The 26,916-nt window shown below is 36.0% G+C and overlaps 1 protein-coding gene across 1 annotated transcript in view; it reads left to right on the top strand.

Moving 5' to 3' along the window:
• CNTNAP5 (contactin associated protein like 5) overlaps positions 1 to 26,916 on the top strand; it is a 587,467-nt gene that overhangs the window by 3,128 nt on the left and 557,423 nt on the right. The window contains exon 3 of the mRNA XM_023532684.1: positions 16,088 to 16,281. Coding sequence (XP_023388452.1) covers positions 16,088 to 16,281 — 194 coding nt within the window. The remainder of the gene's footprint in view (positions 1 to 16,087; positions 16,282 to 26,916) is intronic.

Below are 26,916 nucleotides of genomic sequence, written 5' to 3'. Positions count from 1 at the left end.
TTGAACTATCTTTGCATTCTGGAATAAATTCTAATTGATTGTTGCATTATTGATATTGTTTTTATAATGTACAGTATGATCCAATTTGTTAACATTTTAATTTATAGTTTTGAATCTGTTAATCAGAACTTGATTGCAATTTTCATTTTTATGTTTTTTGTTTCATACTACATTTTACAGGTTTTCTATTATAATGGGATCAATAATTTAAAAGTTAGCCAGTTCTATGCTTTGTTGAGCAAGAAGCTTAAAAATATTATTCTAAAGAGAAAAGAATGGAAAATCAAAGACCGAACAGAAAAATATAAACAACAATTTTGTATTAATACTGCCCTTAGCAGAATACAATGCACCAAAATTTTTAAAAAGCAATTCACTTATGTTAAGGTATTTTGTCTTCACAAAAATACAATAAAGTAAATGTTATTACCTTTTACCTTCATATAGGGTACCTGAGGCTCAGAGAAGTTTTAAAACTTGCCTAAAATCAGAGTTAAGAAGGAAAATGCTTGGATTCAAAACTAAGTCATCTGAATCAAAAGTTTTCCCCTAACAATCACATCAGCAAATTAGTTCGTTAACATGGGTTAAATAAAGTAAAAAGACTTGGAAACTATCAACTAGAGTTCGAATACTGGCTATTGCATTTACTTACAAGCTCTGTGAGTATCCCAAAGCCGTTTACCTGCTCCCAGATTCAGTTCTTTATCTGTGAAGAACTAATATTTCCTGCCTTGCAGCATTATGTGTAGACAGAGACCAGACTTTCCCATGTTCAAAAGATCTTTCTCACTGCATGACAGAAAATTCCTCTGGAGCAGAGAGGTCCACTTATCATTTCAGGAAAAAACACAGGTTGGCAGATTTTAATATGGTCTCCAACAGGACATCTATAGTCAGAGTTTGTCTCATCCCACTAAATTATGCAGTGTCAGAAAGTCATTGGTGCCTTATAGCTCCTTGGCAGTTTCTGAGGAAGCTGTGAGTCTGATCACAGGCCAGCTCCTCTCATAATGGACAGATATTGACAGGGCACAGATGTCTCTGCTCCAATTTACTATAATTGTCCTGCTTACAGGGGAATCTAGCCAGCCCGAGGCCTGCATGAGTGTATGCAGAGAGGAGGTTGACCTCTCTTCCTTTTCCCGGAGTCTAAATCAGGAAGGCCATTCAGGAGACACAGTCATAGTAATGGAATGTATTGGCCTAGAACTCATCCTCTAGCACAGCTCCCAGGACTGACAGCCTCCCTTGTAACACAAGACCCAGCCATAGTGCTCAGTGGGAATTAAACACAGAGTGAAGGAAGTATCAGATGACTGGTTCTCATCCAAGCACTGTACATTTGAATCATCTGGAGAGATTTACAAGTAGTAGTGCCTGGACTTATCTTCCAGTTATTCTGAATTAATTGTCTGGAATGGAACCCAAGCACAGATGTTGATAAAGTAAATAAATATAAGCTTTGCAAATGATTCTAAAATGCAACAAGAGTTACCAACTGTTAGATTGAATGAATTAGTGAAAGACAAAACCTTTTATTAATATTTTATTAATATTTATTGAGCACTTACTACATGCTAGGCACTGTATTAAAACCCTGGCACATAGTTGGTAAAGTAGCCATGCAACCTATTTATAAGGTTGTTACATATATAATGCAAATGACCACATAATTAATTAATAGAAAACTTGGTAGTTAATAATATTGATATCTATACAATATATATGATGTACATGTGTATATATACATACACATATAGTAGGATATATAGAGAAATTCAACTATATACATGTGGTTGGATATATAAAGTCAGAGTATATATAGAGAGAGATATAGAGGTGGATATATATACATATTTCCATAAGTAATAGGATATATATACACACAAGTAAATATGCATATATCTGTATATAATATGTGTATAATAATATGTACCTCTACATATACACACATATATAAAACATATACAGAATATATACATATATAATATATATTATAATAAAACAAGTTGTGTAAATGTTATCAAGAACGGATTTGTCATGTTTTCTAAATATAAAATTTAGAAAGTTAAGGATCAAACTAATTTTTATTTATATTGAAAATATCAGTATAAAATAATGATTCATATTTCTTCTAAAAACCGACTTATGTCCTATCTCCCCACTGAAAAAACCTGGAAGTAATTTTAGTCCTGCCTAATGAACACTCCTTTTCTACATGTCTTACTTTAAAACTTCTTTTTTATTTCCAAAGAGGAAAGACATAAAATATACCTCAGGGAAACAAACTATTCCACATGGTTCGAAAGCTAGGAGACTCTCAGGTATACATGGAGCTTTCAAAGAACATCTTGGTTTTAATTTGAATTCTCCATATAGTGTTTTAAACAGCAAGTTCATAGCCAAATGCTAAATAAGTACTACTCTGTTATCAAGTTTGGCTCGTCCCTGAATGGTGGGATTTTATGCATAAGAGTTTATACTGTTATCAGCTTATGCCTATTGCCATACAACTAAAAATTCTAACAGTAATACACTATTAACCTAAAGAAAGAAGATACCTACCAAGGAAGGCTCCCAGTATCTGACTGAGCCAGCAGCCATTGCTAAACAGAGGTATCTCACACAAACCATGCTTTCAGCAGGGCCAAACTACCTGCCATCTGCACTGAACTGCCTGCCTATACTGTATCCTTGCTGTCTGAGTCAGCCCTTATAAAAGAGTTGCTGGAATCATATTTAACAACTATCCCCATAAACATCTTTATTGACTAAGTAGTGTGATGAAGGACAGTGCTTTTGGACCAATCGTATTGTGAGGATTTGGAGTCCTTATTTGCATGAAAATGAACCTATCAGGTATCAGAGGCAGGGACTTCTGGCTGTATAAGTCTGCTCCCCTCTGGCTCAGGGAGCACATTTTCTCTTTACACTGAAGACTGCATTTTCTAGGCTGGAGCTGAAACATTGAAGACATCTTGCCAGAGCAGAACTGTCTGGCTACTGACTGGCCTCACTCAAGAGCCACCTCACCCAGGGACCCCCTCAAAGCTATACTGTTCCACAGCCATTCAGTATTATAATTGAACTGTAACACTATTGAACTGTCTCACAACCATGTTGTTCTGCAGCCATGCTGTATCACAATTGAGCTGTTTGCATTGAGTGAAATTTCCTTCTTTATCTCAATCTGAGGACTCCTGTTGGTATTGCATTGGTGCCAATGACCATTGATTGACAATACTTAGCACTTATGGTAAGCCCTCAATGTTCTAAGTTCTTAAGGTACATCAACATCATTTTTATAATTGCCATCCATGCAGATATGATTGTTATCTCTGTCATAATTAAAAAATGCATTACAGAGAGAGGGAAAAATGAATATTAGAATAATAATCCTAGGTAGATACAAACCTAGATAATGTCTTACGAGGTAATAAGATCTGGGGCTTAGATCTTCTCTATTCGACAAACATTTATAGGTTAACATGTAACTTCACAATATCTAATGTATAATTAACCAGCGAGTAGCATAACCAAATGACAGATACATTCTCCTAGAAACTTAAATAATAATTGAGTAAACTTGTTAAAAATTACCCCAAAAAGACATTGAAAAGACACATTGTACTCTCTTTTGATTTCTAAGTTTGGGGTAGTTTCCTATTAATCTACTCCATTCATTTATTCATTCACTTATCACAGTATTTCATGAATTTTTTTCTACCTCTGTCATTCAGCCTTCCACAAACTTGTTAAGGAACTTCCTGGTATTCTACCCAAGATGAAATTCGAATTGTAAAACACTTGACTTCCACAAAACTAAGTCTTTTTGATTGACTTGAATGTGCTCAATGGCATCCTTGCAGCTCATTACTGCTCAACTATTTCACAAAGATGAACCCTGCAAGTCTTCTGGCACCATTTAGAATTGCCAAATCTCCGAGGAATTATAGGCAGGTTTCCCCTGCTTTCAGAAAGTAGAGTGTTCACGTGAAACCTTTCATAAGCCAAAATGACATAAAGCAAAGAAATGATTAGCATTAATTTAAAAGCAAAAATTTTCTTCAGATTTTTTCCATTAGCAAAAATAAATACTAATATAGGTCTTTCGTAAAAGCAAAGTGATGTAATACGCACTTTCAAAAAGCAAGGAATACCCATAGACCTTTGGCATGCATTGAACATAGGTGATTAAGGATCGTTTTACCTCCAGTGTGTGCTCAGAGCTCAAGAGTACACATCTCTGACCTATATTCCCAGGAAGAAAGTGTGCACAGTTGATAAGTGTGTCATGTCAGAGGTAAGGGTCATTTCAAAAGTTAAAAAGAAGTATATAGGAAAGGTGTGCTGATGAGCACTCTCAGAGTCTGAGCAAAGCAAGTCTAATGAACTCTGTCAGTGACAAACTCATATTTCTGAGAGAAAATGCACCCTTGGAAGCAGCCTGTGAGCTTAGGCACTTCTGTGGCATGCACTGTCTGAGCAATCCACTGAAAGAAGAAGGGGTTAGATGGTTAAAACCCACTGTAATAGTCTTCACAATGCTCTCATCTATGAAAGGGATTTGCCAAACGAATTTTTTGTTCTCTCACTTCCACATACCTCAGTCCTCATCTCATCCACACGCAAAGAAATGAAAAGCAAGGAAGAGAACTAATTACTTTCGAAAACTAAACTACAAAATACATTAAAATGGAGGTCAGATCACCATTCACTTAGGTTGCCAAGTCAACTTATATAATTGTGCCTTAGCAGAGATCTGACTTTGTCAAATGTGATTTGTTTTGTGGCAAGAAAGCTTTTGATCTGGGCATTAAAGTCAGCTGGGCTAAGAGAAGCACTTACTGTCAGCAGGAAGTACAGGAGCTAGTGGCACAGCATAAAGCCACTAAGCTGTGGGTTAGACCTGTTTGAAAGTGAGGGGAAGGTTTTAAGTTACTTTATATGATTAAAAGGCAAATAGAAACAGTCATCTTTGGCCTCATGAGAGGGGAGGTTTGTACGTTTCTTTCTCATCTTTCCCCCAATATAGTTTTGCAAACAATTATGTTTACCTTTTGTTCCTTGAAATGTTAATCCTTCTTCCTCACTCAATATATTTTTGAAATGCCTGCCTGTGTAAATTGAGATTGTGTGTTTCTAGCATGACAATTTTATTGCCATGGAGAATTTGATTTTTTATGTCAAGGCACTTTCAGCTTCCTAGGCTCTTGGACTAATGAAGAGGCTTAAAACTCTTGCCTCCCTTTGGCACAGAAACCACGTACACCTTTATCCTCCCTTGGGCAGCACTGGTTGTAAAAAAGCTAAGGACACATGAAGGTCTTTGGAAGTTGGTTTTCAGTTCAGCATCATTGGTCCCTCCGTGAGGAGATGTGAATTAGGAATGGTAGAGGAATCAGGGTTCTCACGATTAGCATGATATCGGCAGTCTAGGGACTTGTTCCAGATAACTAGGTGACAATCTAAGGATCCAATTTCACAGGCAGCACTATAATATCTCCTTACAAAATATAGTGCAAGCCTCCCATCTGGATTGATTGAGCCAGATGTGATATGGATATAATGTGATCTGTTTAAAAAGATGGTGAAATATACAGAAATATGTCATTGGACTCACTCCTTTCCCCTTAAAGCGGTCTTTCCTTCTTTTTAGCACATGTCCTTTCTTTTGTCTGTCCTAGTTGCCCCAGGCATGGCATGCATCAAGTTCTGTGCTTTTCTTTATTGCCTTATACATATTCTCCCTTACTACTGGAAGTATAAACCCTGAATGGAAACATAGCCATCACCTTTTTAGAAATACATATTCTTGGCTTCTGCCCCAAATCTTCCAGATCAGAACCTGTGCTTTAACAACTGTTGCATTTGCAAATTTAAATTTGAAATGCACTATTCTAGAGCATCCCTGAGTATTCTACTCCTTCAGTTCTTACCCTCGTGTCATTTTAAATGTGGATCTCAGGGCTAGGGGAGGGTGGAAGTGTTACCCTAAAAATAGAAGTCCTTTCAAAGTGAGAGGGATCGATCATTTATTTGAGATCAAAGAATAGCTGTTTGAGAGTACTGATTCAAGCAGAAACCCAAATAGTGTTCACATTAGAAGACAAAGGCAAGGGGTATTTTTGAGAAAGGGGAAGAGGATAATTGCATCAATAGGAGGAAGACTCTTCTATTGGTGCAGAAAATATAGTGATGTTATTTCTGAGTAATGTTTATAATTATAATATCTACTTTCTTGTTATCTTTGCAAACAGTTCTTAGGGGCACAATGTTACTTCAGGTACAGTCCAAAGGTTGTTTTGCCTTGCTTTAACAATCTAAAGGTTTGAAATATAAGATGTGCAAGGCAGTTCCTCTGGCTTGGCAGCTCTGGCTCCATTTTAAAGTAGCTCTAATTATATCACTGTTTACAGAGGAAATCAAAGTTGGCTAATTTAATATGAAAAAAGAACCATGCATGAAACTAGAAACTTAAGCTCTATTTATATTATCATGTCAGTACTCAGTACTCAGACAGGTGGCATTATTCACATTTTTAAAGATGAGGAAATAGGTCAAGTCATTGATCTAAAGATACACAGCTAATTATTAACAGAACTTGGATTTGAATCTAATTCTGTCTACCCCATAGGAATAAATATCTTTATTCACGATCTTAGATCTTAATCTGAGTAAAGGTGTTGTTGGTGTAATAATCACCTCTTTCAGGTAATTTTGGCATTTCTACTAGGATTGTCAGCATTTTAATCACAAAGACTAGATTTTCAGGCATCAAGGAAGAAAGAGAGATGTGGACACCTATGCTCCTCAATGGCCCTAAAATCATGCTGTGGCCTATTATGCCTGTGGGCAAAATTATTCTTGACCTCGACATTTAAACAATGCCCTAGACCTCTTCTCTTACTAAGATAGCTGTAGATACTTGAGAGATATACATGAGATATGCATGATAGAGATACAGAATAGAAATTTTCTACTATTTAACACAAGCCTTGGGACTCTTTCTCAGATGTAGACAAATCCAGTGTGATGACCCTTTCTATTCAGCCAGGACAATTGCAAAGAAAAATAATGTTAAGAGAGGAAAGGGAAAATCATATGAATACTTTTACTCACTAATAATATAATGCTTCAAAGATTCTAAAAATCAACATTTGGCACAAAGAAAGTGATGGTTAAGCCAATGTAATTCACCCTTTACTTTTTCTCCTGATAACTGGTCATTTCCTTTGAAAGGTCAAGCTGAGAATTTTTTCTAAGTGGCGCTTTTCAAATTGCTTATTCAATGAATCACCATCTGATGTCGCTAATATTTTGCAAAGAGACAAGATCTTCAATTTATCAGTTTGCTGCATTTAACTTAAGTCATTGTAACCTAAAAAATTTAGTGATGGAATTAATTGCAGGATAATTAGTGGCATATATTTGTCTAGAGATTGGCAGTTTACTCCTGTATTTACAATAGTGTCACACCAGGAGGAAACAAGTTGTATTTGAATAGCACATTGTGTGGTGGATTCTCTCTCTTTGTCTAACCTATGGTTGTTAGGGGAGGACCTACTCAATCTCACTCAATTTCTCTAGAAAAAGATTTCACTTAGACATTATGAAAATGTTGTAAATATGAACTAAAGATTATTGTTTCCACCATATAGTAAAAATGGTAACATATAACCAACTCTAAGGAACCAGAAAATAGTAGGTGGCATAAACATGCAGTGCATTGTTCTCTAGGACTCCAGTTTGCATGCTTCTTATCCTATGAGGTCCATTTCCTGGAGCTCTTTTTTGAGTGTCTCAAACTATACTTACTTTACTTATACTCTAAACAATTAATTGTTATGTCTGGAATTTATTTTTCTAATCAATATACATGTTTGATAAAAATATAGACTTTATAAAAGAATCCTTACCATTTGTTGTTAAAGTCTTATTTCTAATGAATCTCTTTTACAAATAATCAATCAGGTTTCCTCTTCCTCTTCTTTGAGTTGTGTCTCCTGTCTTTTGCTGGGTTACATTGTACATCTTGCAATCAAAATAGTAACATTCTGTTGGAGGTTTGAACTGGTGCCAGAATTATTATCTTGGATAAAAACATACCAAGATGAAGCTTTTGGGGTAGCACAATTAAACATATTTCTCTTTAACTAATTTGTGCCCATAGTCATGAAACCTATGAGCTGACATATGTTATCTTACTTGATCCTTGATAAAGAAGACACTTACTATATAATTTTTACAGAAGTAGAGAAATGAGTTTAACAAAGTCACAAAGTATAAAGTGACACTTTCAACTCAAACATCAGACTTAGTTAGATTGGGCACTGTCTTTCAAACAAAATTGCCCCAGGAAAGCAAGATAAATGTAGATGCTCAACTGTGCAAAAAACCTACTGTTCATGAGATAAGAGTTTTAAGTGGTAATGCCTATTATATAAGATCTGCAGTTTTAAATGACTTCCTTCTACTTCTACTTTCTCTTCAAAGATCATGGTAAAGTCATTTTTTTTCTATATGCCTAAAAATATAAAGAGTGTTTTACAGCTGAATCATCTACACTGCTTTACTCATGGAAGGAATTTAATAATTATATATTCACTAAACGAGGAATTAATCATCTAGTAAACCCCCCCTAGACCTGAGCAGCCAATGGGTAGAGTTAGATTGTACTGACTTACCAAATTAAAATAGAGCTCAGCTTCTATCATTTCATGAGAAATTCTAGAACACTATTATGCAGTAGAAATTTCTGCAAGATGGACATGTTCTATAGCTGTACTGTCAAATAAGATATCCTCTAGCTATACACGGCTATTGAAATACAGCTAATGCTACTGAGAAACTGAATTTTCAATTTAATTTAAGTTAAATAAATTTTAAATTTAAATAATTACATGTGGCTAGTGGCTACAGTATTGAACAGAGTTCTAGAGTCCTTTCAAGAATTATATATATGACATTCTCACATAAGTTTATAAAAATGCCTGGGTATATTTAAGTGTATATGAATCAGTCCTTGGTCTGCAAGGAGCATGAATTTGAAATATCCTTGGGACTGAAATCTAAGTCTTTTGAGCCCCAAATTCCCTCCTCATGCTCTCTCTTGCTTCTTTTGTAACTTTTGCACTGTGAAATGTGCAGCCAAATATCTTGTTCTGATTCATGAAGACCTTAATGGCTCTACTCTTCATAAGGGGAGATACTTATTGTAGGACATTGTAGCAAAATTATCTGAGTAATGAGCACCAGAACCCTTCAGAGTAATAACACAGCTCTCTCCTATAAACACAGAGACACACAGGTGTGTGACCAAGTATACACAGTGTCATAGAGGCTATTGGTGCCCGTATACTCTAGACTTAACTTCCGTACAAGGACACCATCTTAGAAGCTGAATAGAGATGGGACTTTCTATTCCAATTATTTGTGGGGTTGTGATCCCTGGAGACAGGCTTTGAGGGAAAGCAAGAGGGAAAGCTATGAAGAAATGTGGTCAGATGAAGTCTACCTTCCTTCAGATGCTAAGAAAAAGTTTTGGACCACAGATTGCACTATAAGTATTAATCATGCCTTGACACAGTAGGATCAACCTTTGAATCTTGTATCAGTCATTTACCAGATGAAGTTGGGACAGGTGGCTTCCCAGGAAAGAAGACTTCTGTTTGGACAAGGGCGGATATCTGGAGAAAGTGACAGAGAATTCCAGTTGTCAGTCACCACCCACAGCTGAGGGATACATCCACCGTCTAAAGAAGCTCTGAGTGAAGCCTTGAGGACATTTCCAGCAGAATTACTTCCAACCACAACAGCTACACCTTCCCTCTCTGTCCAAGGGCTTCCTCTCCATGCTGTAAACATGCTCTGCCCTCCAGCAGCCTTCAACCAGTACCTGACATAGAGTTACTATTCTGCTCCAGTGCATCCTACTGTGATGGGATTAAGCGAACACTTAGGCATGACTGGCTAACTGACGCATCATGGATTGGCTCTCCTTTCTTTCCTGTATCATCTCTATGGCCTTCACCTGACTTTCTGGAGTCAATTCCCAAATGAACTACTTACACTCAAATTCCAGTCTCAAAATTGGCTTCTGGGAAACCCAAACTAAGTCACACACAGAGAACTACTCCCTCAGTCTTTGCTTGTAAGTCAGTCTCAGTTATGATAACTGAGATCTGATTAAAATTCAATTTTTTCCCTCATAAGAATTTTCTCCATGTGTACCTTTGTTCTTTCCTGCAAACTGGCTTCAAGTAGGGCCACTCCAGATTCTCCTATAGGTTTTTACCTTTTTTAAATACACAGCCTGTTTGGTTAAATTCTAATTTTTCTTTTCCCCAGGAGGCTCTTTAGGTCCTAAATAAATGTACAGATAGAAGTGTAAGAGCCCTGGCCAGGACTAGTCTGCAATGCCCAGGTCCTACAACACCTACCCAGTAGCAGAAGGATGATGCCATGTACCAGCCAACAACTTTCCAGTTTCAGAACTCCTTGCCTGGACATAGGTCCTGTTACAAGTGGATAATAACAATTCTCTGAGCAGAGGTGTAAGAAGCCATTATGAGCACTACAAACAGGCTTGCGTATGTTATTATTACCCTTATCTGTACTGTATAATGTTAAATATTTATGGAGAAGCTCTCTGCTTTACTTATTAACATCACTAGGTAGTTTATGCCTGAAAAATCTCAAACCTTTGCTTACAGAGAGGCGTTGACTATTTAATAATTAAAGATGGAGCTTGTAATTCAACCTAACCTTCCAGTCACTTGTGAGAATGTACTTATAGCTTTTAGGGTCTTGTGTAAACCTGGGGGAGGCACATATCTAGGAAAACTATTTCTTATAAGGTTTATTTTAGGATTTTTAAAAATGGCCAGGCTGTGTGTTTCAAACAGATTGGTGTGAAAATGTTATGTATAACTATTTTAGCTCCTGTTGGGCTTGTACTAAATGGACTCTCTTTTTAAAATGATAGTTGTAAAATATCACTTAGCAGAGACCTGAATATAATTTGTTTTGTGCCCATTTCTAGTGTGTAACATCAATTAATTCTTTCTCTTTCTGAGTTAAGAGTGGAAATAAACATAGAAAGGAATATCTTCAATTTTGACCAATTATTTTGTTTTATGCTTAGAACTTTCCTTAGCATGTAAAGTTGGATAGAAGCATGGTGATTTAGAGACCTGAGCAGGGAACTGAGTACCAGGAGACCTGGGTCTCTTGCTTTTCTTTAAAGTTTTCTTAGAGTTTTCCATAAGAGTTTTCATTTTCTGCTTGTTTAAGACATTGGTTCCTGATAATACCTAGGGCAGGGGTGAGAAATCATAAGAACTGAGTTGGAGAGCAGTCTCTTACCATATAACCTGGATAAACTAGTTGGCCCTTTGAGATTGCTTGATTCTCTAGTGAATGAAAACTAAAAATACTATTGCTGATTGCTATGAGAATCAAGCAAGATACTGAAAAATGTGTAGTATGAATTATGTTTCTAGTAAGAATTAATAATAAGAGGAAGAAGGAGGAATCGGAGGAGAATGCTCTATTCTTGCTGTTCAGAGGCTGCATAGATGAGCGGTTAAGAGCTTGGGCTTTTAGGTCCTGGTTTTCTATGTTTGCATTCCTTGCTCTGTTACTTACTAGTTGTGTGATCGTAGAAAAACTGCTTAATAATTCTGGCCTCAGTTTTCCCACCTGTCAAATGGATATGATGATAATATCTATCATGCAGAGCTACTGTGACGATCAATGAGTTCATGTTGGCCAAGTGCTTGGGACAGTGCTCAGCACTGAGCAAGGACCAACTGTTAGCTAATGGCATGTAGAAATGAACATTCCAAGGGCATGTGGAATAGGGGTGATGAGAAGGAGCCAAGGGCTAACAGGGAGTGAAAAGAATTGTCCAAGGAAGAGAAAAGATGGATATTTCTGAATTCAAAAATTTCCAGATTTCTTTGGCAATTGTAATTCTGACTTTAAGTGTCCATCCATGTTGGGTTTGGGGATCAAATTGAAGAATAGTGTCCATCTTTAGATCCAGAAGCAATTCGATATTGTTATTTTTGTTTTTAATAATCAAAAATAGCATATTAGATTTAATTAATTTGGACCAATAAAAATAAATAATGCAAATTTTATCACATAAAATACTAGAACTGAAACTTCAGAAGCTCTCTTATTGAGTGTATCCCAAACCACTCACAATGTCATGAGCACCTTTCTAAAAATAGAGAGTCCCAGATTAGGCACTTGAGTAAATTATCAAGGATTAGGTCAAGGAATTTGTGTTTGTGGTCTTCACAATCTCTCTAGGTGTTTCCGATGGTTGAACACATTTGAGAATTTCTCATCTCATCTAACCTCAGGAACAGAGCTGAATGTGGAACCAGGTGTCTTGATTTTCAGTTCAGTATCTCCTATTTGAGGCTTAGGATAGTCTAATAATAAACTAGATATAGCCTCTAAATCATTCAGTATATTATAATAGAAAATTATTGAAAAATTCTAGATGTTATAAAAATCTAAGATGAGAGTATTTTTCCTTTAAAATTAAAATTGTTCTTTAAATTTCTATTAAATTCCTTTAAATTTAAACTGCAGAATTTATGGGAATTGCAGTTAATAATCATTGATACCACAGCCACATTTATAGTCAGGACTGCCTTAGTTAACACCTTTAACTTGCCAAACAGGTATCTATCTGTGTGTATGTTACACTCCCAATATAAAGAATAATTCAGAAACAGAAAGCTAGCATGGGTGCTGTATGTCTTCAGAGCAACTGCAAATAATATCTTCAGGCTACTCTCATCATTTGCAAAAACATATTTATTGTTCAGTAGAAGGAACAAAATGTTTGCCATAGCAACCAAGGCAACCCTTGGTTGTTTGGCCTATTAGCTATGAAGCAGGGAGCATCTTCAACAGCAGGGAAAGAGTCCTCGGCAGTTATCACCCAGAGAGTGTCCTTTCATTTAATAGTTTAGGCTGAATCTCCTGGGGTTGGAAAATTTTTGATGTGTTAATGAATGCTAACAGCAACAATTCCATTTAGTTAACTTCAGGAGGATTAATAAGCTAAGGATTTTACTGTGGGCAAAAGGGAGATGTAATTTTCTTTAAATAAATTTGAAGAAACAATTTTTTTTTTTTAGCTTTAACTCTCTTTTTTTAAATTTAATTTGAGTTTTGGTCAGTCTTTAGTGATTTTATTCTTTCAAGGTGGTGAGGTGAATGCTTTGTCATTTTATTTTCCTTCTTCTATCCTCAATGTACATTTTTATCATACATGCATTTGATAAGAACAATTAGAATAAATGAAGAAAAAGTCTAAAGCATGACTAGGAAGCCCAAGTGTGGATTATTGGAGGTAAAAGAGAAATAATTAAAGTATGAAGATTTTAAATTCTAAAATAGCAATATCTCATAAAAAGTCATAAGCCCTTTATTATACTACCAGCTGTCAAATATATACTCTCTATGCAATAAACCATATAAATATGAGTAATGAGATTCTCAGGTTACAAAAGAAAAGCATGTGGATAATAGAAAATACGTTACATGCAAAAAGCATAAAAGTCACTCATACATTCATCATTCAGAAGAAATCATCATACAAATTTTGTGCTGCCATGTTTTAATGAGGTTGCTATCATGTAGTTTACACAACTTTGCTTTTCATTCACTTAAGAAGAAAGAGGCCTCTTGAAAAGGGCAGCAGGAAAGATTGAGTGGAAATAAAGAATAGGTCCAGGATAATTTTAGATTTCTTGGAAATGTAAAATCACCTTCTCCCTAAACCTCTCTGTCAGTTTTGAGAAGTTGGGGGAAGATGGAGTGAATTAAGAACTGTGCACATATAGATGAAGACAGAGCTGATTGATAAAAATGTGACTGTGCATCTGGCTTCTTGAATGTTTCCTCTCATTGCCCTTCCTCCTTATTCATTTTCTAGGCTTTTAGAAACCTTTTAAAAACCTTTTTCTGTTACATAATGGTCTCAAATATCTATGCTTGAATCTTGAGTGCCAGGTGTTTTAAACTTGTTGGATCTCAGTTTCCTCGATTATATTATGGAAATTATGGTATTAATTTCACAGTATATTCTATATGAATTAAGGTAGGCTAAACTGTACTATCAAGTAGATTACAATGTGCAATTTTTTAAACACAATAAGTATTTAGTCCTTGTTCATGTTAGAGGTTAGGGCAGGTGTTCGAGTAGGCAGGTACTTTCCTCCACGGGCTGATGCAGGAATCCAGGATTTTTCTATGTTTTGGTTCTGCTATCATCGAAGGCCTTGTTGTCAACTGCATCCATCAATAATGGAAGGAAAAAGCAAATGGGAAAGAGACCTGATGGCCTGCAAGTGGCACCTTTTTTTCTCACTTACATTTTTTTTTTTCGGAGACAACTGGTCCATCTGTCCATATCTATAATAGTATAGACAACTTAAAAGTGCGATTAAGCCATGCACACATTACAGTCCTATTACTATGGAAAGAAGAGAGAATGGGTGTTAGTGACTGTTAGCAATATCTGCCACTGCGTCCATGTCTTGCAAAAACTTAATAAAATACATTCATAGAACACGCTGAGCATTCTTCCTAGTTATTTATTGAATCATCTCAGGGTAGCGAAAAACATTTTATCCAGCAAAAACTTAATAGTGACAGTTATTTATCGAGACAAAACTAATGCACAACTTGTAGGATGTGTCTCATGGCCAGAGTAGGCTCTACCTCATGTTGTCCATCTCCTTTGTCCACATGTCCACTCTCATATGATGAGAGGCTATATCTGCTGTGGGCAGCTGGGGTTCAGAAAAGTTCTCAAGTCCCAAGGAGAAGTCTAATCGACTCCTCCAGAGATAGCAGAATGGTAGACTGGAACATCACTAAAATGATTTTCAATGACATAGGTTGAGATAAAATGGAATGTATCAATGATGATTTCTAAATACAAATCCGGTTAACTCCCTGACCTGATGCCCTGAGAAAGGTACTTAAAGAGGCTGTTTTTATCCCATTGCTACCCATGCACAGGACATTCTGCAATAGCTCCAACTCAGGGTTTACAAATTTTGTGAGCTCTTGAGTCAGTAAAAATGAATTTTAACTTATTTATTCCTATGCAAAATGAAAACAGAAAACACTCCAGCAAAGCAAGAGTTAATATTGATCTTCTACAAAGTTCCAATGTGTCAAATAATGAAATTCTGGGTTCAAAGTCTTTTGTTACTATGTGTCAAGTATACTGAATCATGTGTTGATCATGTGGCACTCTCTCATGTCTCTCTGAGATTTTGCATATGCTGTTTTTTATCCTTGTTTGCCTAGGAAATGGCCACAATTGTTTCAGGTTTCAGCTCCATGGCTTTCGGATAATCTACTAGGCATTCTGTCCTCTGTGTTCCTTTCATATCTTGTATTTACAACTAGCAAGATTTTCTTTCACATCAAATCACACATTTATTTGCATATGTCTCTTTCTTCAGTGCCCAGCATGCTCTCGGTACTCAATAAACATCTTTTGAGTGAATGAATGCTAACTTTTCAAAAGCATAGTCAGTAATCTTTCATCTTTGTATCCGCAGCAAAATATTGGTCCATGACAGCAGGTTCATAGTATGTATTTGGAGAGAGATAATAAGCAGAGAAAAGAGAGGAGGAATGAAAGAAAAAAAGAAAAAAAGAAAAGAAAGAAGGAGATATAATAACGCAGAGGATATAAGACATGCTAAAGGTTAAGGTTGTAAAAGAGTTTTGATTTTTTTTTAATAGATAAAAAACTTCCAGTAGGAATCCAAAAGATGGAAACTATAATGAATAAGGAAAGAGAGAAAGAATCCTAGAGGAAAGAGCATTTGAGGTGACTCCTAAACCATGAAAGCAAATTAAATGGAAGGGGAGGATGGCAATTGGGCCAAGAAGTTACCAGGCGTTTAACAACAGAGACAGGGTATGCTTGGGGTCAAGGCATCTTAGCTGGACACTGTTTAATTTCTCTTTGAGAGTCAAAAATTGTGGCTATGTTAGATGTAACTACAAATCTCTCTGTGTGATCCTCTTCCAGGAACTGGCGGTTGGTCCCCAGTAGATTCCAATGCTCAACAGTGGCTCCAGATGGACCTGGGAAACAGAGTGGAGATTACAGCAGTGGCCACGCAGGGAAGATATGGAAGCTCTGACTGGGTGACGAGTTACAGCCTGATGTTCAGTGATACAGGATACAACTGGAAACAGTATCAGAAAGAAGACAGCATCTGGGTAGGACATCTTTTCTCTTCAGATGAATAAAACTGAGATGTGATAACGGTAACTAGTGAACTTTTATGTCATTTCCCTATACCCAGATTGTTGGTAGCTTAATAGCTGTTGAGTGCTTATTCAGACATAATTAGGCCATATATAAGTCCTATCTCCAGCATGGCTCCAGTTCCCAGGGAAATTAGAACGTCTGTTGCAAAAAGTTTAGTGTCTTCCTTCTTTTCTAGTAAGTTGGGTAACTCACTGACTGGGCCTCAATTTATCTATAAAAACAGAAATACACCACGAAAGTCTGATTCTTAATAAGAATGTTTCGATTTACTGAATACTGATTTATTTACTTATTTGTTTTTTATGTGCCAGATCCTTCACATACCTTGTAATGATCCAAGTAGCTCAGTTACATAATTTGAACAAAGTCATTCAATTTTTAAATCTTGGCACGGGCATCTGCAGTCTGGTCTGACATTAAAGCCACCCTATCCAACAGCCTTTATCTAAGATTTTAAAGAAATTGAAAGTATTAAAAATACAAAACAAATACAAAATTTAAAATTATTCTATCACTATAAACAATTGTCAGTTTCAAAGTAAAGGACACCTCACACCAAGTTTTTAAAAAAAACTTTTCTTTTCCCATGCCAGGCCCCAAACTCTTGGCTTCACAGCGTGACAGGCTGTCCCTAATTATGAGATGAAGAAAGGGAGGTGGAGGCAGAGCAAGGAGCATAAGTAGGAGGCCTCACATGCTCATGAATTCAGCAAAATAATTTGTTATTTTATGTGTATTTTTTTTCTAAATATATATGAATGTTGAAGACTTGGCAATTGAGAACATATTTTCTTTTCATAATCTCTTGTTGCTTTCCTCTTAAATCAATGCAAAATATGATCTCAAATTGCTGTTTTTTTGCACATGGGTTTTTCTCTGTGGGCCCCACTTCACTGGAAAAATATCTGTTTTATATTCACAGTTATTTCTTGATCGCCCACCCATCACTATCTCTAATTGAAAATAATGGTAAATTGAGGATTAAGTTTAGTTATGGAAGATTGAATTTGAGAATATTATCATCTTGATTCTGGGTCGCTAGTAATATTAGATTGTAATATTCATAGCATGGATTTCTTCATTTTTAAAAATAGACTTTTGGGAACTATTCTATTTTTTTCTCAATTTTGTAGCCCACATGCTGTTTCATGTGTTTTTGTTTTGTTTTTAGTTTGAAATAAGAGTTAAGCATACCTTCCATTTTGAGGAACAATTTTAAAGATTTATGTTGACTTTAGAGGTACAAGTAGATGTGGGATTATTTATTTTCTTTGGCATTTTGGATCATAACTGGTTGTTTTTCAGATTGAATTGCATTTTTGAGTTATTTTCTCTAATTTTTTTTAAATCCTGAGTTTCATTTTCTTTAGAACCAAATGACCTGCTTTCTGCCTGTCCTCTGAATCAGGATGTGGTTCAAGGACTGACAGTTCCTCTGGGCATGTGAACTGATGGCATAAAGCCAATTTCACTTTTTTACCTCTGTTGGTTTACTTGCTTTGCTAAATAACTCTAAGCCCCTTAAAACCCTGGCTTGTCTTAAAGTCTTTGCAGCCTCCATGCCCACTGTTGCTGGACAGATAACAGGGACTGATTTTTAAATGGTTCTTTAAAGAACTGAAGAATTACTAGGACTTCCAGAATTGGAAGGGAGAAGACTACCCCTTCTCTTACCTCAACCTCAAAACAGCCTTCACATTTCTAGGGAGACAGAAGATGCTGGGTGGGCTGAGAAGAAAAAGCAGAGAACCATGTGTGTAGGAAGTCAGTAAATTCCAGCTATGGCTTCCCTAGAGACACTTACAATGCCTGCAGAACACTTAAGAGAAGCAATAGCTTCAGGATCAGCCTGTCAAATGCAAACACTGAGAGGAGAAAAGACTTGTGGAGTGATCATCACAATTTTCAGTTTAAAGAGTAAAATACAATGACACTGGGCACAAACATTATAAGTCATGCTCGGTAACAAGGATCAAATTGGGAACAATATCTACTTACATAAATATTGAGGAAACTAGCAGCTACTGAACACCAGTTACATATCACATTTGTAAGCAATTTATACACACACACACACTTATTTATGTATTTACTTATATGCACTATTTTATAAACAGTAGAGATTCTAAATTAAAATCTCCATGAACTAGAGGCTTGACCCTCACAGAGACCCACACAAGCTCATGTAACCAGAAACTGATGGTGCCAGAACAAAAAACTGGGATTTAGTCCTAATTATACTTATTGGAATTATGCCTGAAAAAAAATGAGAACAATACTAACAAAAAAATAATTTTTAATAAAGCTCTCTAAATAGTTGTTTAACTTTTCTGAAAAAGTCAATACATAAAAACATCAATGTCAATTATTGACTTAATTAGGATGGTGTATCAAGGAAGTAGAGAATCTCTTGAATGAGACTTTCACATGGTCTTTTGAAGATCCTCAGTTTTTAGATGATATGGTGTTTGTAATGCTTTTTAAAATTGATTTACCAAACAATACCACTGCAGCACATGCCCTAGGCAAGATATCAATTTACCAGTACTTTATTTTACAAAGTTTATTTTGGAACAAGAACCCTGAACATATACCTGTCCAATGTACAATAGCAAATATCCATGCCCTAAAAATTCAATCTGTAGCATTTCTGATCTGGCACTAAATAGAATGTTCATGAACGAGGCCACCAAGCAGCTGCTTAATGGTGCATCATGATTTATGAACAAGCCAGATCCCTTGTTTTGCTAAATACTCAGGCATGAAGGTATTTCACTGACAAACTTAGCAGCAATTTTAGAATCTTAGCGGATCCAAAATCTCTTTCTCATCGATTTGTAGACAATACAAATATTAAGATTCTAACTCTGAGCAACAACATTAACCAATGTTTGGTAAAGTGGATATATTTATTTAGAACAAAAGAACCTCTAAATATCTAATTAAACCCACTCAAACCAGGGTTCTCTGTCATTTTGCAATATATGTAGGAGAAACACTTACTGTCCCTTTTATATCCCTGAGTTTTCTTTTTAGACCTGAGTCATGTGTGTGTGTTCAAGCCCTTCATGAATCCATCTTTGTTTCTTACATATAAATTATAAGTTTTTTAAAACTGCATCCCCTCTATGTGCATTGGCACTATTATTTAATTTCTGATATTTATCACTCTGAATTTTCAAACAGCACTTGTGCTTGTGTTTTAATAAGTGATGTCCTTTTTAAAAATCACCTTATACGCGTTGCTCACAATCTCGTAAAAGTCACTCAAGATTCTTCACCTCTTCTCATATCAGATTGAATTATCTCTATCTTTTCAATCAATTATAAAATTTCAGCAACAATTTCAGTTGTTTTTCTCTTGAGCTTCCCCCCTCCATCTTTCTGGGAAAATCAACTATGCCAAGTGTATCAGATATGGACACAAAAGCCTTACATATAAATTCAAAAGCATCATCTATTGTGTTTGGATATCTTTCCTGGTGGCAAGTTTCACACCTATTTTGGCTACAACAACATATTAGGGTGATATTCTCAGTCAATGAACTCATAAAGATTTAAGAAGGCCTTAACTACAAGAATTTTCAAACCACAAGATAGACTCAACCAGTAGATGTTAAAGTGTACTTTGCTCATCTCAAAGGTAATTTCCAATGTCATAGCCTGTAATTCCACTTTTTTCCACCATGTTTCTTGGATATGAAAGAAGACATGCATCATAATTAACTTATCCTTTATATCCAAGAACTTCACCACAAAAAAAAAAAAAAAAACCCTAGTGTGCAAAAACCAAAGAAGAGCCTTCCCTAAGGCTCCCAAGTTGCTTTATCTCTAATCCACAGACCCACTCAGTCTCAATCAATTTTGGTTTTCAGGACTTTATTGGGAATATTGGATAAAATAATTGCCATTCCTGACTACTTTTACTCATACATGACAGTGTTCAAACAAACCCTTCTTGTTATCTCACTACGAGTGCTTCTTACTTGGAAACTTTAATGTCATCTAAAAATTTTGATAGTTTTGTAATCCACCTTCTACATGCTATTTATAAAGATAACAGAAAACAATGACTAGAGCAATCTTAAGAATCCTAGGTTTTTCAATTCTCCTTTCTCCTAATCAGTTGCCTTTTCTTTCTAAGTATAATCCTCATATTACCATATCCTACTATATCCATGTAGGATAACTTGTTTTACTTGTCTTTTACAAAAGTCATCTAATGAGCTCCTGTCAAGTATAGGTTTTAGACAAGTATTTGCTGTTGGTGAATTCCTCAATATTGACCATAAAGAATAAGTGGTCTGCTTTACCTACATGTTTACTTCTTCCAAGTTTCTATTTAATTAAGCATTCACAATCAGCCTCTGTTTGATACAGGTTATATATTACAAGATGGTACCATTCTAATCATTACTGCTATCATAGTATAGGCAAGCTTATTCATGAGGGATACAAGGGCCACAATGAAATCGATTGCTGGGGAGGAAAAACAAATCTTAAAGAATTGAGGTCAAGGCTAAAGCAAGGGATTTTGCAAGGCTGACACCTATGAGAGAAATGAAAGCAATTTAGTATACAGTATCCAAAGGATTGTAAAGATTCCAGTTGATTCTTCTGGTTGTCTGTATTCCAGGATGCCCAATTTAATGGGTCAGCTACTTTTTATTGGGCTCAAAATATGAGTAGGCACTAAGCTAAGATTACCAAAAGCATTATTTAAAATTTTCTAAATAATCCTAATGACTCATTTTTATTTTATGGAAGAAGAAATAAGTTTTAGAAAGGCCAAGGAACCTGGGTCATATCACACAAGTAGTAATGTGATGAGCTAAGATATAAACCCAGCTCTGTGGATTCATAAAGCCTAAACACCCATATCACTAGATAATTCCTTAGCCAAATAATGATAGCCAAATGGGAGATGGGAATGAAAGTTAAGACCTAATATTCTCAGACAAAGCACTGATGCAATCTGGGCTGGGATTCAGGGAATAGTCTGATATAGTCGAGAAGTGGTCTGCTAAGCTAATGAAGTGAATATTCAAGTTCTATCTGGGCCAAACTAGCATGGTGAACCTCATGGGAATACTTAGTGAGTATGGAGATTCCCAGAATGTATCCCTAACACACTAATTTTTGTGAGCTAGTTTCAGAATTTTCCAACTGGCGAAGCTGAAATTATTGGTGTGTTCATTATCATTTCAGAAAAAAATTAGAACGTTTGTCCTAAGTCTTCTTTTGATGATCCTGTAAAATAGATCATCAGGGCTGAAGCTGGAAAAGACTGATGCACATAAAGCCAAAATCTGTCTCCCTCCAGTATTTACACATTGAACCCCAGTTGCCTGCTCATGCAACACAGACATAAAAATGTCCTCTTTTGCAGAATGGTCTTTCAGAACTTTTAACAAAAAGAAGCTTCAATCTCTTTCCTTCACTGACGCAAATTTCATACTGCTAGTAAGACTGCACACTGAGTCCAATACCTTCACATACTCATTCATTTTTATAAGGCTGATTCGAGCACCTTTACTAGCGTATCACTCCCCACTGAATATACTGTATTTATTAACTTATTTTATATTTATTTACATTTAGTTTGTAGTTTCCTCTTATAAAAAGTTATGGTTCCCCTTCCCAAATGAATCAGCTATCTAATCCTTCATTATAGAATCCTTTGGCCTCTATAATATGATAATCGGTGATTTTCTATAGCTTTCTGTAAGTGTCTTTTAATAGAAGGGCTTGCGTGTGTTATCTAGCACCTTTCTCAAGCAGAGGTCAATTGAAACAATGGATTATACATTTAGGTCATGAGTTCCCCAATTTCATCCTTGAGTGACTTTCAGATTCTCTGGGAGATGCTCTGATCTTTATGATTTATACATATTTATTTTGCCAATTTGGCCTAGAACATCCTGAGTATTGATCATTGTTTGATGTAGTATTTTTAGCCTACCACTTTTAGAAAACAATTTATTACCATCAGCATATATAATTTAAACTCTCATTATATGCCAAACGCTATGCTAGAATTGAATATAAAAGGGGGCATAAGATGTGTCTAAACCCTTCTGTGAATGTGTGGAACCATTAAGGAGACCAAACAATGATACTGCAACATAACACATATGAATGAGTAGCACTGATGGCAGTTCAGACGCACATGAAGCTGTAGAGAAAATGTGTTTGGGAGTATATGAATGGGAAGAACTTACATGAGTCAAAAGGACAGTGACCATGTTTCAGTTACTTTGGCAACTACCAAGCGCTGTATATCTAAGAAAAACTCAACAAAGGTTGAAAGTATAGAAGAGAAAATAATAGGAAGGGCAGAGTGTTCACAGTGAATAAATGCTGTAAGCGAAATCTTAAAGAAAGATGTATAAGATATATCTGAAATGCATAGAATTAATTAATTTAGATGCAAGATTTCCCTAGTCCGCTATATAAGATAAATCTGGAGTCTGAGGCTGGGTAGAGCATACCCATATCTTCTTTAGCTACAGGCCAAAGCAAGTAAGTCAATTAGTGTTAATCACAATATTTTGATGCTTTTGTGCTAAATAATGAATATTGCATATAACAAAATGTACCAAAATAGTTTTCAAGATTTTGTTGATACTTCTCTCCTTTGCTCTCTTTCATACACATATACATATAAACTTTTAATATAGATATTGTTTTCATATTTGGTCATTTTTAGAAACTTAGGAAATTGGCATGTTTTGAATTTTGCCCTGATTTAATGGAGACCACCAAGGCAAAAGCAAGTTATCAGCATATACCAGACCAATAGAAATGAGCCATGAAGGGAAATGCAAAGGCTTTTGACTAGGGTCAGAATCCAGTTGCACTACTGGTTGCCTGTGAGACATTGAAAATGTAACTTAAACTTCATTGTAGTGATCATTTTCCCCATCCCTGGCAGGCATATATTTATAATCTTTTAAGCCCTTTGCATCCATTCCTCTACACTTCCCTGCTCAGACTCCTTAGTTTATGGGCTGCTCTAGGGATTATAGTAGGAAATACATGAAGAAAAACACTTCATGATGGATCCAGCTCAGAATGGACAAGTGAAGGCCCTCAAAACTTAATATTCCCCTTGAATCGTCCCTGTGGTTCTGTCTTAAGTGCTTACTGACCTTAAGAGTTTTAACGCTGGATGAGGCTCTGCAGAAAATAGGAGGGGGCAACTGGCCAATCAGCAATGTGGAAGCCACAGCTGTCTTCATCCCCGAGTTAGTAGGCTTCCCTCTAGCCCTCTGGCTCCACACTTAGCCCTTAAAAGTTCTTCACTAAAGCCTATCTGTTTTCCTTCCTCAATGCTAGAATACGCTGAGATATTTCAGAGAATTTCCCATCATGGAGTCTAGCCTCTTTAAGGAGTAAATATGTTCACACATTTACATGTGTGTCATTTAAACACATCACACAGACAGGGAGTCGACATGTAGTCTCCAGGACTAATATTCATATAGACATTTGCTGGGGAAGAACAGATGTTTGCAGTCTCCTACAAACTGGTTGCATTTGTAATAGGATAGGATCCAGCAGCTGATATCAAAGTAAGAAGGATCATCTACTTAAAATTAATTCTTCCCAATCCACTGCTATTAAATTAATCTTATTGTTAAGGTATTTAGTGTTTCACAGGAAACTTGACTTATAATTGTATTTCTAATATGTATAAGCCAGATATGTTTTGGAGATACCTTAAATTAAGAGAATTTGAAGTTAATATCTCAACTTTAACATATAACAAAGCATTAGATTTTTTATGTAAATATATTTCATTATGTTAGTTAGGTATAACTAACTGAGAAGAAATCTTATTAACTACCTTTTATTCATTTAGTCTTTAACTAACATATATTTTTCTTTACATAGATTATCTCAGGCTTTGCAGTCTGACAACTAAAGACTTTTTGACTTCGATAAATGAATCAGTTCTCTCCTTTATAAAGTGGGTCTAATGAGAGTGCTTACTTCATGTGATCTGTAAAGGAGAAATTCTCAAAAATGAATGTGCATCCAATGTCCCCCAGGGCCCTTTAAGACAGATTGCTGTGTCCCTCCACAGAGCTTCTGATCCAGTAGGTCTGGGGCAGGGTTGAAAACTTCCATGTGTAACAAAATCACGGGAAATGCTGGTGGTACTTGTTGGGCACCTCACTTTGAGAACCCCTGTGTAAACTATAAATGGGTTATATGTGCAAGCTTTACACAGTACTTAATAAATTAGGGACATAATTACTATCAGTCTTAAAGTTAAGTGCATGTGATAAACTTGGTGAAGATACCCAGAGGACACCAGCTCTTATTGTTCATTCTTTCTTTTTGTATACAAAATGGAAAAGAAACTTAATAAGTCAGCTTTTATTTATTTATTTATTTTCTAATAAACTAAACGTTCAATGGAGTAGGTAAGATCTCCCTGTGATTACAGGTAAAGCTAGTTACCAATTCAGGCTCATTAAAGACAAATTAGCTGAGAGTTAGAGACAGAAGAACTGGAGGAAGAACCTGGGGGAATTACTGACATCTGAAGAAAAGGACTCTAGGTCAAAGTCTGAAGCCCCTGTGTCTACTTGGCTCTAGCCAGATGGAAAGATTACAGGCCTGGCAGGGACCTCAAGGAGGGGAAGAGTGTTTAGGAAAAAAAGAAGTCTGAGGAACTCAGGCTTCATTAAGTTTATTGCTACAATGATAGCAGTTGATAATAAGGAGAAAAGCATAATGTAGTAACCATTCATTTCTATTCTTGTTAAGTATGGGTTCCAGTTGCATGAGGAGAGAGCACAGAAAAATAAGAGCGTGAGCAGGAGTTGATCTCATGTTTCAAATCTGACCGATTGCAAATATTGATAGTGGAAAACATCCTTCCCACCACCTTGTAATCAAATGGCAGCACTGCCATTGTGGCTGCTTTATGAATTAGAGAGAGGTGCTGAATGATATCACTCAATTTGTCTAGATTCTAGCCTTAAAAAATTATCTAACTTTGTGACTCAAAAATTATTTGGAAATTAATTCACAAGTCTACAGCAAGTAGAAGAGTGATATTTTTGTTTGTTTTGTTATTAAGTACTAGAAGTAGAAAGAGAGAGTCATAGAATTGGACTTGAAATATGTTGACCTGAATGTCATTGGTGCCTTGTTGTATATACTTGCAGAAAAAAAAAAAAAAATCTCTAAAAAAGAATCATAGACCCCTTGTCTTGTGTGATTATAATTTAAGAATACCAAGCATCTGTTAGGCACATTCCACTGCAATAAATTAAGGAGACTTTAAAGTAGTATTTAGAAACCCCTAGTCAGAAATAAAATAAATGCATGGAAAGGTACACAATGAAAGGATATGCACAGATGGCATATAGATGAGAGCATGAGTTTCTGACTTGTCAGTAGAATAAGTGCTATGTTTTTTTTTCCCCCAATAGCTATTTTGATCTTGCGATGTTTATCCACAGTTTTGTCCTATCTGTCTCCATTTGTGACACACTGCAATAACTGAGGGTTCGAGTTCATTATTGGACTGTGAAACAAAACAGAAGGAACTGATAAGGACCAAACAGATAAACATGAAGAAGTTAGTGCTATGTTCTAAACAATTCAGCTGCCTGCGCTTGTTAACTTCCATGAATATGAAGGAATCTTAGTGTAAGTGAGAGAAAGGAGGCACTGTGTAGGTGGAGAGGTCCACAATAAAGAGCTACATTTATCTGAGGTGATGGATCTCTTCTGCCTTATGTTTCTATGCCTGTGCCTCCTCCGCCTCCAGACTTCCCCACCTAATGTATATTTTTATGACGTGTGATATGTGTTTCAGACATTATGTTTATGAGTGCTATAAGCATATGAGAATTTAAGAATGTATGTGTTCGTTCAGAGGCAGCACCAAGTCATAGCTTCAAAGGGACAGCCTAAACTACTGCAATGAACAGATAATTTGAGGAAAGATCCTGTACTTGTCAGCTGAGCTCTACTTGAAGGCCAGACTCTCAGTCCTCATTCCATCAAACTAGATGCCACTACACCACTCATCCAGAAATACTTTACCTGCCATTGCTGGTATATGTACCATATGCAAGTGTACTTCAGGTGGTTCACAGGTGATGACCAACCACCTTGCCCAGCTGAGCCCAGGTCCTCTTCTCTCTGAGACATCTCTGAAAGGGGCAGCTGCTCTAGATGCACTTGAGTCTTGTTTCTTTTTCTTTGGTGGTGATTCAAATCTATTGCTAATGATACATTCTTTCCTCATTTCACATTATGTGTTGAGCTTTTCTTTTTGCCATGGATTTATCACATAATGAATAATTTCTAAAACAATTAAATGGCAATGCAATAAATGACTTTGACAATTTCGCGTAACGGAAAGCTAAAAATCTTTCTTTCATAACATTTTAGAGAGGTTTTAAAAATAACTGCACATTTGCTAAAATTTTCGAGGTATTTAAGTTGACAAGATTCATGAGAATATTTTGTAAAATTTTTCTTTGGAAACTTGAAACCTTACAGATGATCTTATTTAAATGTTGAGATGTGAATGAAAACTGTTGTTTTTAGAATGT

The sequence above is a fragment of the Pteropus vampyrus genome, unplaced genomic scaffold (genome assembly GCF_000151845.1).
Source record: "Pteropus vampyrus isolate Shadow unplaced genomic scaffold, Pvam_2.0 Scaffold87, whole genome shotgun sequence".
In the NCBI taxonomy this organism is placed as follows: Eukaryota; Metazoa; Chordata; class Mammalia; order Chiroptera; family Pteropodidae; genus Pteropus; species Pteropus vampyrus.
This window is presented reverse-complemented; position numbering and strand designations above follow the sequence as displayed.